At 53.6% G+C, this 16,885-nt stretch overlaps 6 protein-coding genes across 6 annotated transcripts; 2 read left to right on the forward strand and 4 right to left on the reverse strand.

Moving 5' to 3' along the window:
- Positions 1–415: 415 nt before the first annotated feature.
- GLRG_08218 (SET domain-containing protein) lies at positions 416–1,873 on the forward strand (the record flags this gene model as incomplete). Its single annotated transcript, XM_008098903.1, has 1 exon — positions 416–1,873. One exon carries the CDS (start codon positions 416–418, stop codon positions 1,871–1,873), a length of 1,458 nt encoding a protein of 485 aa, XP_008097094.1.
- Positions 1,874–2,004: 131 nt separating this feature from the next.
- GLRG_08219 (beta-lactamase) lies at positions 2,005–3,361 on the reverse strand (the record flags this gene model as incomplete). Its single annotated transcript, XM_008098904.1, has 3 exons — positions 2,005–2,830; positions 2,903–3,167; positions 3,259–3,361. 3 exons carry the CDS (start codon positions 3,359–3,361, stop codon positions 2,005–2,007), a joined length of 1,194 nt encoding a protein of 397 aa, XP_008097095.1.
- A 1,199-nt stretch (positions 3,362–4,560) lies between these two features.
- Positions 4,561–6,584, reverse strand: GLRG_08220 (major facilitator superfamily transporter; the record flags this gene model as incomplete). Its single annotated transcript, XM_008098905.1, has 7 exons — positions 4,561–4,797; positions 4,859–5,030; positions 5,133–5,344; positions 5,418–5,831; positions 5,914–6,200; positions 6,256–6,313; positions 6,420–6,584. 7 exons carry the CDS (start codon positions 6,582–6,584, stop codon positions 4,561–4,563), a joined length of 1,545 nt encoding a protein of 514 aa, XP_008097096.1.
- Positions 6,585–8,518: 1,934 nt separating this feature from the next.
- GLRG_08221 (carboxylesterase) lies at positions 8,519–10,212 on the forward strand (the record flags this gene model as incomplete). Its single annotated transcript, XM_008098906.1, has 2 exons — positions 8,519–10,075; positions 10,153–10,212. The coding sequence occupies 2 exons, from the start codon at positions 8,519–8,521 to the stop codon at positions 10,210–10,212; spliced, it is 1,617 nt and encodes a 538-aa protein (XP_008097097.1).
- A 533-nt stretch (positions 10,213–10,745) lies between these two features.
- On the reverse strand, positions 10,746–11,912 carry GLRG_08222 (uncharacterized protein; the record flags this gene model as incomplete). Its single annotated transcript, XM_008098907.1, has 3 exons — positions 10,746–10,767; positions 10,847–11,565; positions 11,658–11,912. The coding sequence occupies 3 exons, from the start codon at positions 11,910–11,912 to the stop codon at positions 10,746–10,748; spliced, it is 996 nt and encodes a 331-aa protein (XP_008097098.1).
- A 4,060-nt stretch (positions 11,913–15,972) lies between these two features.
- On the reverse strand, positions 15,973–16,751 carry GLRG_08223 (uncharacterized protein; the record flags this gene model as incomplete). Its single annotated transcript, XM_008098908.1, has 2 exons — positions 15,973–16,494; positions 16,656–16,751. The coding sequence occupies 2 exons, from the start codon at positions 16,749–16,751 to the stop codon at positions 15,973–15,975; spliced, it is 618 nt and encodes a 205-aa protein (XP_008097099.1).
- Positions 16,752–16,885: the final 134 nt, after the last annotated feature.

Here is a 16,885-nt window from a genome sequence, read left to right on the forward strand (position 1 = left end):
ACCGGTACGATACCGTGTCTCGCTCGTTTACTTTGAATCCTTGGCAGAGGAAAGCCAATCCCTTCGGCTTGGTCATTGGACCTGGAAGAAGACCTGCCCGTGGCCGTGGGTTGATGGCAGGACTATGAGAAAGGGCAGACCCTTCCTCCCCACCTTCACCTTCACCTCGGATTTTTCTACCCCGCACTAACTTTTGTAGGTATAGACCCTGGGGCTGAGAAGAAGGGGGGTGTAAAAATCCGAATTTTAATCAATCAACCCCGACCAGCCCGTCTCAATCTCTTGTATCTCTCTCTATCACTCACTCTTCCCCCTTCCCCACACACACGCTTGTGAAAAGGAAGATTTAGCTATATCGTGGAGGGGTTCGGCATTGAACCCGACATCCCCGACGGACACCCATCATCCCACCACGATGGAAGAGCTAGTGCGCTGGGCCACATCCCGCGGGGCCGCCCTCCACCCCTCGGTCGAGGTCTACGACGACCCCAACACCGGCAACTCCTTCCGTGCCTCCCCGGGAGGCCCCGGCGTCAGCCCGGGTGAGACCGTCGTTACCTGCCCAATGGACCTGACGCTGTCCTATCTCAACGCCATCACCACCCCCAGCCCGGGATTCCATCACGACAACAACAAGGACAACGGTGACGACAACGACGACACCACCAGCTCGTCCAGCCCCTTCCCCCCTGCATTCCTCGCCTCCGTCCCGCCCCACGTCATCGGCCGTTTCTTCCTCATCCACCAGTACCTCCTCGGTAAGGCGTCCTTCTGGCACCCCTACATCAGCACCCTCCCCCAGCCCGAGCACCTGCAGTCCTGGATCCTTCCGCCGCTCTGGCCCTCGGATGACGTCGAGCTGCTCGAGGACACAAACGTCCACGTCGCCGTCGCCGAGACCAAAGCCCGCCTCAAGGCCGAGTTCAAGCACGCCGTCGCCGCCCTCGGCGACGACACCGCCGCCGCCCGCCGCGGGTACACCCGCCTCCTCTACCACTGGGCCTACTGCATCTTCGCCAGCCGCAGCTTCCGCCCCTCCCTCGTCATCCCTGCCGCCCGCAAGGCGACCCTGGCCCTCCCCGCCGGATGCGCCGTCGACGACTTCTCCCTGCTCATGCCCCTCCTCGACGTCGGCAACCACGCCCCCACGGCTGCCGTCGCCTGGGACACCGACGCCGACGGGGACGGCGCGTCCAACTCGTGCGCGCTGCGCACGCTGGACCCCTACGCGCCCGGCGCCCAGGTCTTCAACAACTACGGCACGAGCAAGACCAACGCCGAGCTGATGCTCGCCTACGGCTTCTGCGTCCCCGAGTCCGCCGGCCTGCACAACGACTACGTCCACGTCCAGAAGCGCGGGGCCGCAGCCGCAGCCGCGGCCGCAGGGGGCGCCGACGCCGCCAAGGCCATGGACTACCTCATCTCCCTCCGCCCCGTCGCCGATCCGAGCTCCGTGGCGGCGAGGGCCGTGCGGATGCTCGCCGACGTCGACGGCGCGACGGTTCTGCCGCCGTTCCGCCACGTGCAGGATACCATGGTCTGGGACCTGGTCCTGGCGCAGACGACGGCCGAGCAGCGCGAGGCCATGCTACCCGTCCCCGAGACCACCGCCGCCGGTGCCGACCTGGAGCGGCTGCGGAAGGTGCTGGTGGGGGACGTCCCCGCGGCTTTCTGGCCGTTCCTGTTCCAGACCGTCGCCATCATCCAGGACAAGGTCCTCCAGGAGCTCGAGCGGCTGGACCAGTCCGAGTTCGAGATGGAGGAGGCCGGGGCGACGCGGAACCAGCTCATGGCATATCACTACCGCAGGCAGTGCAGAAAGGTCCTGGAGAACGTGCTCGAGTCCATGGTGTTGCCCGAGGAGCTCTCATAGATTTTCAAAGTTTTCTTTTTCCTTTTTCCAAGTTTCTTTTCATTTCAATTTCTCTCCTTTTCTCTGCTTTCTCCTTGTTCTTTTTTTCATTCCTTCTACCTGCGCTATGAAGAACATGTGTCCGGTGTATTCTATGCCTGCTGCCTGAGGAGCCGGCCGTAGACGGCCCTCTCCAGCTCGTCGTACAGCTTGGTCACGACCGGGTCGCCGTGCGGTATGGACTGCACGATCAGCGCGGCGGCGACGCCCGTCTCGCGGTCCATCCACCAGTGACTGTTACACATGCCGCTCCACTGCAGGCTGCCCTTCCTCCGCTTCCCCGGTGCGTCGCTCATGTTGAGGCACCCCGCCAGGCCGTGGTTGAGCTCCATGCCAGGGGCGAACTCGACGGCGAGAGATCCGAAGAAGTCCGCGACCTCCTTCAGCATGGCCGTCTGCTTCCCGTCCAGCTGCGGGGCGAACATGGCGTCCAGGGTCTCGGGCCCGATGAGCTCGCCGCCCAGGAGTGCGCGCAGGAAGATGCCGTAGTCCTTGGCGGTGGTCCACAGCCCTGCGCCGCCGCTGTCGATGGCGTCCGGGGCCGGGTTCCGCGGGGCGGGGCCGGGGGCCAGAGACGACCCGTCGTCGCCGCGGTACTGCCACGCGGCGGTTCGCTCGGCAACGTGGGGGAGCGCATCGGGCCAGAATCCCGTGTCTTGCATGCCGAGGGGGCCGAAGACGTTCTCTGAGAGGTACTCGCCGAGCCTCTGGCCCGTGACCTTCTCGAGTACCTGGCCGGCCCAGTCGATGGCCGTGCCGTAATTCCAGCCCTCGCCGGGGGTGAACTTGAAGGGCGTGGTGAAGCCGTCGAGAGTGGCGTAGAGGTTCGTGGCGGCGCTGTTGGTCTTTTGCCGCCACTTCGTGAGGTCGGGGTCGGCGACGTCGTACCCCAATCCGACGGTGTGCGTGAGGAGCATCCTATAACGTTTGTCAAGCGGACGTTGCTAGTGCAGAAGGGCCGGGGGCGGGGGGTCTCGACACAAAACATACCTGAGCGTGACGGGGGTGGTATTGTCTTCCAGGATGGGCTGCTCGTCCCCGTCGAAGCCTCGGAGGATCTGCATGTCAGCAAGCCGGGGTACAATCTTGCGCATGTCGTGGTCGAGGCCGACGGCGCCCCGCTCGACGAGCTGCATGACGGCGGTGCAGGTGATGAGCTTGGTCATGGAGGCGACGTAGGTGAAGGTGTCGACGGCCCAGGGGCGCGCGTCGGCGGCGAGATCGATGCGGCCTGCTGAGCTGCTGTACAATACGCCTGTTTTGGGGGGTGCGGGGGTTTGGTTAAAACCAGGTTCGGAACTTGCAAGGATAATTCGGTTCGGTTCTCGGGCAGCGGGGCATCTCACCATCTTTGCCGACGACGACGAAGGCGGCGCCGAGGAGCTTGTCTTTGGTGTCGTCGCCGGCGGCAGTGTACTTGGCAAGAATCGCATCGAGGGCGGAGGCCATGGTGTACGTTGTTGGGTCGCGAAGCGGCGAGGAAGTGTGAATTGGGTGAGTAAGGAGTAGTGGTAGTTGTTTTTGCTGCGGCAGTAGACAGACAGACTATCGGTAACTGACCGATAAACAATGCTCCTATTTATGTTGATGCCGAGAAAGTGATTCGGCGGTGCTAGTCAAGGGGCGAGGGGTCTTGGAAGTTGAGAGACGGTCCTGGGATATGTGTCCGGGACGGAAAGGACACGTCAGGAGTTGTTGGGAGTTAAGCGACGGTCCCGGGATATGTCTCCGCAGCGGGAGGGTCACGGTGGAAGGAAGTCAGGCGGCACCTGCCGATCCCGGGTGAGATGGAGGCGGCTGCCCCGCACCTGCTTATTGACATGTCATCGCCTTCTTTGGGCAGGCAGGCAGGTACTTCCTTAGCTACTTCCTCGTTTATCCTTAGGTAGGTACCTAAGGCAGGTACATGGAAAAAAGTACACCGACGCTCCGCCTGTCGAGTCACCGCATCGCAGCGCGCTTGGCATATGCGGCCTACAGAGAGCAGATGGTGTGAGAGGCGGGCGTGGCGTTTATCAAGGAAACGATGGAGTTCGATCCCGTGACGGGGCTAAAGCGATGGTTGGTATGTGCGCGAATATTATAATGAGATTCCGTATCGAGAGCTGGACCAATCTTGGTTCTCGGTATGTATGCCAGGCTATTTATTCACGACGATTTCTTTTGGCAAACTACGGAGTCGACTAGATCTGGGCAGAGATAGAGAGAGAGAGAGAGAGAAAGGAGCTTGTCACCGGGTCTGGATGCTTGATTGGCATTTTTCTTTTCTGGTAATGAGATTCAGTCGCATGGAATCCCTCGTTTCATGCCGGTCAAGTCCCCAAGCAACGCCGCTGAGACATCACCATGACCGGAATATCATTTTTGCCAAGCCAAGCATGTCCAGCAGAGTCGCCACCATATACGCATAAAGGCTGTACGTATATATATATATATATATATATATATATACATTGTTCGAACAGTATTTTAGCCATTTGTACGCATAGGTCAGTTGCCTAGAAGGCCCATGTAACTGGCCACAGATCTAGCCAGCCAGGTCACTAGACTTAGAGATTTCATGCCTTTTACAACCATGTCTTGTTAATGAATCAACCAATCTATAGTCCTTCCAACACATATATATATATATATCTATGAAATCTGCATCACCACATGTAGCGGTACGTCAGCGCCTTGTCACCCTGCTCCGACAGCTCCTCCGCCGTATATCGTCTATCCTCCCCTTCTGCCATCCTTCTATCGCGCGTCTTGTTGATCCCAATGTAGCTGAATATGAGAACCAAGGCCGCGATGATGCCGAGAGCGATGAACCCAAGCTCGAGCGCGTGGCCCAGTACGTAACGCGGGCCGTCTTTCTGCCGGTAAAAGTTGGACGCCATCGCCTGTCATCGCGAGTCAACACAATTCGGTGCTCAGAGTTGTTATTTCATATGGGACACTCACACCGCCCAAGTTTCCAACACCAATCTGAATGGCCATTCCCGCGCTGCGTTTGTAGCTACCGGAGAGGTTGTTGGAGAGCCAGCTGATGACGCCGGGAAAGGCAGGGTAGATGCCGCAGGCAGCGATGAAGACGCCGCCGTAGACGACCTTGGGGTTCGAACTTGATATGCACCTGTTTTTTAATAAAAAATAATTCTTTCGTCAACCTCGTTCTCAGTCATGACCCGATCGCACCAGGTCATTTGGGCAGTAAAGAAGAAGAACAAGAGCCTACATTGAAAAGCCGGCAATCATCATGCACAAGAAGCCGACGATGAACGGGCTTCTCTTTCCCAGCTTGTCGGAGAGATACGCGACAATGACGGCCAAGATCGCTGCGGTGATGTAGATCGGCATCGTCATCAGCTGCGCCGTGCTCGATGTGTAGTTCAGGTTCCGAATGATCGTCGGCAGGAAGAGACTGACGCCGTACAGCGGACACACAACCTGAAAACACGCGTCAGATTTAGTTTTGTCCTTTTTGCCGTGACGACCTCTGGCGGCCGGAGAGAGCTCTTACACCCCAGTAGACAAAGATGTTGACCCAGATCTGCCAGTCCTTGAAGGCATCCCAGACGTATCTCCACTTGAACTCGTCGGCCTCGGCGACTTGCACGCGGTCATTCACCTTTCCTTGCACCTGTCCCTGATACTTCAACCTGTGGACGACGAACGCGCGCTCCTCCTCGGTCAAGAACTTGGCAGTCTCGGGAAAGTCGTGCAGCGTGAAGAACGCCCCGACAGCCACCAGGACAGTGAGGATGCCTTCCAGCACGAACAACCAACGCCAGCCCTCGAGGCCGCCTATGCCCTCCATCTTGGCAATGGCAAAGGCCAGGAGGCCGCTGAACGCGCCGGCGATGGAGGCCGCCGAGAAGAACAACGCCTGCCGGAGCTGGATCTCGTGGCGACAGTACCACATGGTCAGGTAGTACTGAATTTGGATTGAAACGTTAGCTGCAGAGTAACAGCATCAGGAGGGGGGGGGGGGGCGACGGAATGAAGCAAGCACGCACCGCTACCCCTGGGAACAGTCCGGCTTCGGTGACGCCGAGAAACACCCGGGCTGCCAGTAGCCCTTGGTAGTTCTGCACGATGCCCATCAGGGTCATGACGACGCCCCAGGAGACCATGATGGTGGGCAGCCACACGCTGGGGCGCAGCTTCTTGAGCAGCAGGTTACTCGGCACCTCGAAGGCCGCGTAGGTGAAGAAGAAGACAGTGAGACACCAGTTGTACTGGTCGGCAGTCATGTTCAAGTCTTCTTGGAGCCCTTCGATCTTGGCGTTGCCGATATTCCCGCCTAGTGTCTCTGCGTCAGCTGCAGGCCATGCGGTTGTCTGTGGGCCAGGTCTTACGGTCAAGAAACGAGAGCAGATAGAGGAGTGCCAGCATCGGAATGAGCCGGATATCCATCTGTAGGGACGGTCAGACTGTTTTGTTTTTCTTCTCCTTTCTTTTGCCAATAGCCGTTTCCCTGCCTCCAAGTTCACAAGCTTTCCAGCAGCAACGGTGCTCTCACCTTTCTCAGGATCTTCTTCTCGTCCAAATGGGCGAACGAGGCGGTCGTGGTGTCCTGGACTGTGGCAATAGCGTCCCCGCCTTCACTCTCGCTCTTCCTCGGCTTTTGCTCGTCCATCTTCGAGACATCGTGCTTCTCATGATGCGGAGTAAGGATCGAATTCATTATGAAGTAGGAATCACGCGCTCGCTTCGGCACAAAGCCCGATAATGATTCACGCCCCTAGAGTCTTGGGCGCCGCGAGAAGTTGTTGGCCAGAAAGCAGTTTGCAAAGATCCAAGGAGTTGGGGAGGTTGGCCAGCGCGTGTGTTTCCGCATCAGGTCGGGTCGTATTAATGGCCAGAGCTTTCCGTTTCACGTCCCTCCATCCATGATAGACCTTCGGGATGCTTGCCGCCGCTCCCTTTGCCCGCACGCATACCAAACGGCTTGCGAGAGGCCCCCCCGGGTCGTCAGCGGCTGGAACAAGCCTCCATCGAAAGACCAGCTCAGGTCCATACGTCCAATCAAGACGCCGGCTCCCACCCGTTCCGGGAAACGATGGGGACTCTGATGCTTGAGGCGAAAGCTTACCCCGCGTGGCGTCGCCTTATTCCGTGTGGGAGTCTGGAGGGCGGCGGGACGTTGACCGCATTAAACGGCCTGTGGACCCACTTGTCGACTCATGCTGAGATGCCGCATTGGACGGACATCAGTCCAGGCGTTTCGAGAGATCGACAAAGCGGAGCAGAACGCGGTGGGAAGTGCCTCGGTCGTGATCCTGATGTCACCTTGGGGAATGCGGGGGAGACGGGGATGGTGTGTTCGGGCGCCGGCTCGGGCAATGACAAGACTGTTTGCCGCGTAATTATGTATGCACTTGGATCGTTTAGGAGAAATTGAAACCCCGATGACAACCACCACACGTCTGAGTTTTTGCGTTGGAAAATGGCCGACAAGTGAATATATTTGTACAATTATATCACTCGTGTTATTCACTGGCGTGGATTAGAGACAACCTAACGGTCGTTTCATGGTGACAGCGTGTTCTTTTGGGTTTCACATAAAACTTTCACCGGTGCATTGGGAACCGTCAAGTCTGTGATCAGCTCACAGTGCACCATACAAAGACACTAGAAAGCAGTCTGATGTCTCAGGCTTTAAAACGATGTAGGGCAATATCTATCAGAATTTCTTCAAAAAGAATGACATTGTAAAGGAAATATAACTATGGAATGACTTGGTTGTGTAAATATTAGCATTGGAACCGTCCCCCTTACAGTCCTATTAGCACTGCTGGATATTGCTTATCTGTAATACATCAGATGCATGAGTGGGAAAGAATTACAGTTAAATAAGCTAATTTTGATCTCACGTATATTCAACCACTCACAGTAGTGTTGCGGTAGTCAATGGGGGCCAATCAACCAAATACAGCTGTTTTATCTACGCTCTCACTGATAGGTCCGTCGACAGTAATTGGTCAAGCTATTAGAGCAATTGACACACCTTGGGACATCAAGTTGCCGGTGGGTTGACTGCGAAAGAACCCTTTGATGGTTGTATATTTGAAGATATGCAGCAACAATCTGGACGGTTTGGTCATGGTTGATATTTATTTAGGTTGATTATGGCCCTTGTCCAGGCTGCCTGTGTTTCTCCATTAATACTCTATCCATCCCGAATGGTGACAGGATGCCGTTACCAAGTCATTTACCAGTATCTGATGGAATATACGGGTATGACTATGCGTTTCCATGCACCCTGCACACGATACCATCTATGCTAAACATAACAATCGCCTTTTTGAGAAGATGCACGAGTAAATCGCACACTGGGTAAGTTTCTGATCCAAAACCAGAACTGGAATGGCTATCCCAGCTTCAGATTAAGCATAAACAGGCCGTGGAGAACCGATCCACCATCACGCAACGTTGACCATGATCCGTTGCCCTGTGCGATCAAAAGTGCACGCAATTATCAGCGGGGCCGACATGGGGATGAAAGCATCTTGCCACCTCGTGCTTTGCGGGGACACTCCACTCCGGTTAAAGGGGCATGCTGTCTATCCAGACGGGTTGTTGAAATTTCTTCATCGCAAACTTCTCGACGAGTGCATCATGGGCCTCGTCAACATGCTCCAGACGGCTGCGGCCACCGCTCTGTTGGCATTGTGCCTGTACCCTTGCGTGGCGGCAAGCACCTGCAGCGATGCGGCATTGGCTGCTCCGACTGCGGCCGTAGCTCAAGGAACCGTTGAGGGATTTCGCGACGCGAGCTGCAATTCGGTTTTCCTGGGCGTTCCCTATGCCGCCACAACCGGCGGCGAGAACCGGTGGCGGGCGCCTCAAGACGTCCCAAAGTCGGACGCAACGTTCAACGCGACTTCCTACGGCCCGACGTGTCCCCAGGCCATCTCTGGCGGTCTCTTCAGCCAGCAGGGTGAGGACTGCCTGAACCTGAACATCTGGGCGCCCTCGACCGGAAAAGACCTGCCCGTGTTCGTCTACATGTACGGCGGCGCAATGGTCACCGGGTCCAGCAGCAATCCCCAGATTCAGGGCTCCAACTTTGCTCGCAAGGGAGTCGTCTACGTCAACTTCAACACCCGCGAGAGCATCTTCGCGTCTCCGAACTCGGCAGAGCTGGAGGAGGCGCGTTCCGACGAGTCCCAGAACTTTAGCATCCTGGATGTCGAAAAGGCCCTCGACTGGGTCCGCGACAACATCCGGGCTTTCCGAGGCAACCCGGACCACGTTGTGTTTGGCGGTCACTCGTCCGGCGCTGTGCAGGTGGACCACTACCTTTGGAACCACCCCGACACCTGGCTGAAGGGCGCGGTGGAGATGAGCGCAAACGCCGTGTCCGGCCCGGCTTTTGCGCCCGTCAACGAAGCCCTCGATGCCGTCGCCGCGGAATTGGGATGCCCGAAAGCCGGCGAGGGCCAGCTGGGTTGCCTCCGAGGCGTCGACATGTACGCGCTCCAAACGGCCAACTTCAACTCCACCTCCAACACCTGGTTCACCCCCGTCATCGACAACATCACACGGCACTCGGACTATGCTGCACGCCTTGCCGCGGGACAGTATGCGTCGCACGTGCCATTGCTGACTGGCAACTCGAACGGCGAAGGCATCATCTTCAGTCTCGTGTACGGTGCCGAGAACAGCAATTTCAGCTCTTGGATCAACACCTTCGACGCGGACAGCGCGCACATTGAGGATGCTGTCCTCCTCGAGGCGTACAATGCGTCCGACTTCGAGTCCGACCCCCTCCGAAGCGGCGTTCAGTATGGAGACGCTCGATTCAACTGCGCTGTCGACTACCTCCTCGACTTGCGCAACGCTGTACAGGACACCTGGGTGTACCGCTTCTTCGGGGCATACGACAACGTGGTCGGAGTCCCCGGCACGGCGCCAACTCATGGCACCGAAGTTCCGTTTTTCCACGGCGGCAACGAATGCTTCGCCTCGCTGGCCGGCGTTACGGAGGCGCAACAAGCCCTGGCCGACTCCATACATGACCGCTTTGTCTCCTGGATCAAGGACCCGGCTGCAGGGCCTGGATGGGCGAAATATTCGCCAGAGTCTGGGGCTCTGACCAAGTTGGGGGTTCCCGGAGACGAGCTGTCTGCGGTTCTGGGGTCGACCGGGGAATACAATTCTCGCTGCCAGTCGGTAAGTACATGTACCTAGCCTCCTACTGGACGCTTTTGAAAGTACGGTTATGTTGCTAACAAGACCCGACTTCTCAGGTATATAAGCCTGCATTTCCCAAGTACCCAGTTGTTCAATCTGTGGCGGGAATACTGTAAGACCAGTCCCGGCATGTAACATCATGTAGATTCAGGAACCAGACCTCATCGCATGGGATTATGTTACAAACTACACTTGACAATAGAATAATTACTTATGCATGGCCCTCATAGCCACATCCATATAATCAGAACTATAATGGCCCATTCCTTGCTTCAAAAGCCCGAGGTTCTTTAGACAGGTGTTTATACTATCGTGCTTTGTATCACATTGAAATGGCAAGCATGCTTGCTTGAAAACTGCGGAGCCCCGTAACAAGGCACAAACAGAGCTTATACATCCTTCTTAGTCAAAGTTTGGCAAGCTCTTGACTTCATACACTTAGTTGTTTTCACCACCTCCACGCTGCACTTCTGGGAGCTCCCTGGATTCTCGAATGCCCAATATTTAGTTATTTCTGGACTGTTTACAGCTTCGCTTCTCGGAGCGTAGTTTCCAACAACTATACGCCACCCGACGTTGGTCAGGGCGCTTTTTTCTGTGAGCGACGACCTCCCATACAAGGAGAACACCCGAGGTATCAGCCGGTCGACTAATGTGCCTGAAAGGTCTTTCTTCGTGGCATAGTATTCTTTCGGGCGTATGGCACAGGAAAGAGAAATATTCTTATTCCCACTGCCTGCTCGGGCGTACATGTTCCGGTACTTGTCATCGCGGGCAGCCTTGTTTTTGAACTCACCACAGTAGGCACATCCGGCGCCGGGGGTGCTGGAGGAGGCGAGTGAGCTGGTTGTGGTGGTAGTCGTTGCCGGGGTCGGCTTCTGGGTAGTCTTTGGCTTGTCTGTCGGTTTAACCGTTGGCTTGGCCTTCCCCTTCCGGGTGGCCCTGTGCTTATCTCCCCTTGGTTCAACCGTTGAATTGGTCTCTGGTTTCGGATCGGGAGCGGGGTCCAGCTTGCGGCATCCAGACTTCTTCTTGCAGCCGACAGTCTTGCCGCGCGACATGGAGTCCGGAGCCATGACAAGAGGTTCGAAGACCATCGACAGATCAAAGTCGAAGTCTGGAACACCACAGGTAGGGCCGATCCAGTTGCCGAAGAAGGATGCCGCCTCTTCACCGTTCTCGTAGAAGGACTTGGCGCCCTGGACGGCAGCCTTGATGGCCGACGGAGCCTGCCCTCCAGGGACGAACATGAGACCAACATCGGCGATAGTCTTGAAGGCGGAGAGCATGACAGCGCAGATGACGTTGTCCAGCTGTTCGAGGTCCTCAATGCTGATACTAGCCACCTCTTCACACAAGTCGCACTCGCACATATACTGTCCCGGTATGAATTCGTTACAGTCCTCATCCTTAGAAATCGTACTCGGGTCTAGGTCTTGAACCTCGGGCTGGTTGGGGAAAGCCTTGCACTAGATAGAACACACATGTTAGCTCACTAAGTACATTTCCTTAGATCTCGTTCAGAGAGCTCTGAGCAAATATTGATGATGCATCTACTTACGCCTTCGACTCCAGACTTTGACTTCTTAACCTTCTGGCAGGAGCCATCTGGTCCGGCGCAGGGAGAAGCAGCTTTGTTTAAGTTGCCAGCGCCGAGGTAATTGAAGCAAAGATCTTGTGTTTTCCAGGAGGCGATAGCCTGATCGTCTTTGCTACCCTCTTTTTGGGGACATTTTGGTCCTCGAGAAGCCAGGGCTAAGTCTGAGGCCAAGGCGACGCTGCTGCAAAGCAGCGCTAAAACGGATGAGAGCTTCATTGCTCAACGCCTGATGAGGCACGCAGTAAGATATCTGACAAATATAGCAGGAAGATGATGGCAATGGGAGATAGAATGAGTTGAAGTGTGGAATGATGAGATAAAGCCGACTACGTCTTGTGAAAATCTTATCACTTTATATCATATACAGACGCCGATGATTTTGGTCTTCCACTCTAATCAGCGGTATTTTCTGCACTAAACGATGTCTTAATTAGGGACCCCAAGACTAGCAAAAAGCAGAACTAGTCACATGGGGTCTGAACAAGACTGAGCCTATTTTATCGTGAGGATTGTTGCTCTCCGGATGGCTCAGTATGGCTCAGTATGGCTCCTACCCCCCAAACCCCCAGGTCGGTGAGAGATCGTCTCAGAGGCTTAGCCTAAGCATGGCTTTGGTATGGTCAAATTCTGGGCTTTCCAAGCCAATATCCCACTCCCATACGTGTAGTGTGGATCTTGGTGTGCCGCGTCTTGTCGCCAGAAGACTTCCGTTTAGCCCCCTCCTGTTTCAGCATTGCCAACCAACTTCATTGCCTATTCTTTGTGACTGTGAACGGAAACCAACAAGTTAGGTTGAACCAACATGAGCGACAGAACAACAGGATCAAGGACTCCATTGAATTATCCACTCTGTCTAAACATATCACATTGCAGAGACTCCGATGTGCCCGAAAGAATATTGTCGGAGGGCTGGTCATCTATACTGATATGACTTGCCTATTTTGGAAATGGGTTCGAATCCTAGGACCTGGGGCTAGATATGTGACATTAGCAGTAATTCCGGAAGAGGGCATGTAGAAGTAATACTTGAGTCGGCGACAACTACTAATCACTATTGAAAGTGACAGACTAAACTAAATTGCATGGCCTAGCCTGGCAAGAGCCAATAGAACGTTTCTATTACTTTACAGAAGTATCTAAGTTAGGACCGTGTTAAATCCGAATAAAAAGCCAAACGCCATATTCGTTGCTTTACTTGGGGGCAAAACCCCCAACTCGGGCTGCATGGGATTTTGAGTTGACAGTGCCGCTTTTGGTCGTCTCCGGCTTGGGGTCTTTCTATCGACTATGCAGACTTGTGGAGTAGAACACTGGATCACAAGTTCCCCCTCCCTGACATGTCCTATATTGCCCCTGCTCGGTGGATATCGTCATCCAACTTTGCGTTTTCCCAGAGAGGCGGCACCAAAGGCGTAGCATATTGTTGGCACAGCGGCGGTGACGGCCCCTTGCGATGCCCCCAAATATGGTACGAGCATATTGGGGTCGAACCAAATGGGATTTTCCGTCAAAGTGTAAATAGATCATCCCCCTGTGGCCCGTCAGAAAGAAGCATTGGACACATCGGGTTGGGCTAAAGAGCGAATAACCGCACCAAATCTATCCTTCATTGTCCTATCCTCCGCTACCGACGCACCTGCTACTAGGTCTATCCTCGAGACTGATCCAAATATGCGTTACTCTATTACCAACCAGGCTTTGATCGCCTTTCTTGGGCTTGTCACCATCTTCAGTGGGACTGACAGCTACCCTATCTGCTCAAAGAAATATCAGAGTGTGAGCAGCCTCGAATCAGCTACTCAAAAAGCCGCTGACGAAATTTATTCAAGTCTTCTCGCCCATACATCGCTTGTCGTGTTTCTAGCCTCATCAGCCGAGGTCCTGGCAGTATTGGGAAACATTCCAGAACACCTAAGAGTCCTGCCCTCAACCACAGATTTCCTGGTACAGGAGAAGAGAGGACCTTTTTACAATCTACATACAATCTTACTGTGAGTCATTAATCCGGGAGCAACAAACATGAAAAGCAGCTAAGGGTGCTGACTATGCCCTCGCGTACAGGAAAGCAACAAACTTCTCTCGGGGAAGTTCTAATAGATAGTCGCGGATGGAGCGTTCGTTCATATGATGAATCTATTCCCCGAAAGACTCCAATCCAGCTGAAAAGGTTACCCAACTACTTTCTCTGACAAATTGAGTAGACAAGATGGATATTGAACCATATCCAATGCAAAGACTTGGACGCTGACGACAAGGACCTAAAGGGATAACTAGACAAGTTGCGGATGCACATATTCAAGTTCTCAAAAGAGCGGGTGTAATTAAGTTTACAAAATATGAAGAAGCTTAGTTATTAGAACGTTCAACGTTGGTCTGTTTTCCTATAAGCTTGTTTCGAGGCTCTTTTTCATGCTCTTTGTTGGGTTCATAGTCTGTCATACTGACAGGTTGGCTTTTCTATGGTGTAGACGGTTTCAGCTTAGGTTTGTTTCAACCATTGTTGTCAACCGCTCCTATATAGTCAATGGCATCTCCACTCCGCGGCTGTTCTCATGGAACGTGTTAAGAGGCGCCAAAGAATCAAGTGTGCGGAGACCTTTGACGTTGATAGCTTTGGCAACTCGGGGTCTCCAATGCCTGCTCTTGGAACGCGCCTCCATGACATGTTCATGAACAAAAGCATGCATTACAGTGGCGTTCGCAATGTTTAATATATGCGTAAATTGTCCATAAAGAACAAAAAGACGTCAAAAGTCACTGAAATTTATACTAGAAACGTATAGGGTGCGTGGGATAGCATGGGGGCGGGGTTGGGTAAATTAACACACTTATTGATTGTCTTGTGGTGGATGTGGAGTGAGAAAACACTTGAGGCGTGCCATCTTTTTTGACACTAGTAGTAGGGTGACATCGACTGACTCAGTTGGTATGTAGACTCCCTGCCAACATCTGTCTCAACATTAGACAATGGACTTGAAGAATTCTGCCGATCTACAAGGGAGGTGGAGCGTTGGTCACGAGGCCCTGTAATTCACGCTCAGACAGGCACTCGGGTGACAAAAAACAGGATACCTTTTTCCAACACCACCAAAACACCACAACTTCCAGCAATTCAATACCCCGTCCAAAGTGGGCAAAAGGCTCTTTTTTTTCTGCCGTTGGTATTTTTGACCTCGAGAAACTAGTGAGCGACTCGTAATTGTGCCTTTTTAGGTTTATCAAGAGCTGGGTGGCCTATCGCGACGGTGGTGGTAGTAGTGGTAGGTAGGTAAAAGGTATCCTGTTTTTTGTCACCCGAGTGGACAGGAAAGTCTGTGGATTGTCAGCATTGGGTAACAACGTTAGTGTCAAATAAAATTGGATTGCAAACCTCAAGAGGCCGGGGATACCAGTCTTCAAATCCCGTGTGTGCGGAGACTCGGAGTCATCTGGCCACAGTTGCCCAACTATCGGCTAACATTGCTGGACTGATAAGACGCACGACGGACACGGTAATGCCCGGAAATATGGTAGTCTTGCTCAGCAGAGCGAACACTCCTTAGTCACAGGCAGTGTCAGGCTCTCCAATCATGAACCTGAGAGAGAGGGTACTATCCCTTTAATTGCCAGGTGACTCCATTTCTGCCAAGGGCGGGGTAGAGCCAATGCATTCGCAGCATTAAGTCCGACAAGCCAATAGTTTCAAGGTACTTCTATCTATATGGCGTTTTGCCTATGCCAAAGGTACCAGCAATCTCTGCCTTTACAAAGGAGTACATTACAATCTAAGCAGCTCTACTAGAGGCTTATTAGGCTAGACTGTTACGTTATTACGCTCCTCTAGGCAATAGTTATCTAGGCAGGTAATAGCAAGGTCCTCTAGTAAGACCCCTATATAAATATTAGTATAAATAGAGGTATCTAGATTAGAGGTTATAATAGTTTTGATAGAGATGTTGATGATAATGTTAAATTCAGTAGTGCTTGTCAACAAACTAGGTAGGTAACATTCTAAAGCAATATATTGTTATGTATCTCTAAAAATGAGGGGTAAAAGTGGAGGGGGATCCACCTCGGCAGAAATGGGGTCACCCGGCAATTAAAGGAATACCCGTCGAAGAAGAAAAACGTTGGTGGCATCATGGGGCTACTATTGATATGCGTGCTTGTATTGGAGCTGCAACTAGGAACAGCATTCAGCGCATTACCAACCAAGTATGAAAGCTTCATACTAGGAGCTAAAGACGGACACAGCTAGAACGTCTACTAGTCATTCGGCTGATAAGTAGGTTCTGTCTCACTCTCCAGAGATGTCCTCCCTCATTTTTCTCTCCATGACACTCCATTCCCCTTTCACCTTATGGCCAGAAAGCCAAATGTTTTCGTGCTCATCCTTGCCCACAATGATGATCCCATCAGTGAAGTCGTAAGGCCCCTGGATAGTTTGCACGTAGCAAGGGAACAACGGCGTCTCCCGCGGCTGGACAGCAGCACCTGATAGATCGAAACCGTAAACGTTGGCCTTTTGCCAGTTTGAAAACATCAACAACTGCATCGAACTGCGACCAAAGAAAGGCGGTGCCTTAGCTCTGGGATCTTGTCTGACGAGTGAGCTGTAGGCTTCGACCTGCTCGCGGGTTCCTTGCTCTGTGATTGAGCGGCGGATTGCTGAGGCCAAGTGACCAAGTGGCTTCTTCAAGACGTCGCTGACGGGCATAAGGGTAACGAGGAAGCCAACGCAGTTGCAGAGAAACGGCTTTTCAGACGGCAAGAGATCCTTGAGGACAGACCGCCACTGGTACGCCTGCTGCACAGCGACCTTGGAGGGCAAGTTGTATGAGAAGAAACCCTCAAAAGTATCGGGTTAAAGGAAACACTTACTAATCTCTTAGAGTCTTCTGGAAAGTTTGACAAAGACAGGCGAGTGATCCACGCAAGGAGAACGTCGCCGTCACTTCAAAATGGCTCTTCTACTCGTACCCTGGAAGGCGTCCCATCGTCGGGCTCTTCTAAACCATTCTCTTTTAAAGCCTTTTCTTTTAGTTTCGCCAAGAACTCGGCTGGTACACAAACCATTCGATGTTCCTTACTGCGCAGTACAAGGCGGTAAACATTCCGTAGCACCCACAACGCAACGCCAAACACAGACATTCGCCGATCGACAAGCAGATGAGGCGTAACTTCGGTTTTTCCAAGGTCCTCTAGTGGGT

This window comes from Colletotrichum graminicola (genome assembly GCF_000149035.1).
Source record: "Colletotrichum graminicola M1.001 genomic scaffold supercont1.37, whole genome shotgun sequence".
Classification (NCBI taxonomy): Eukaryota; Fungi; Ascomycota; class Sordariomycetes; order Glomerellales; family Glomerellaceae; genus Colletotrichum; species Colletotrichum graminicola.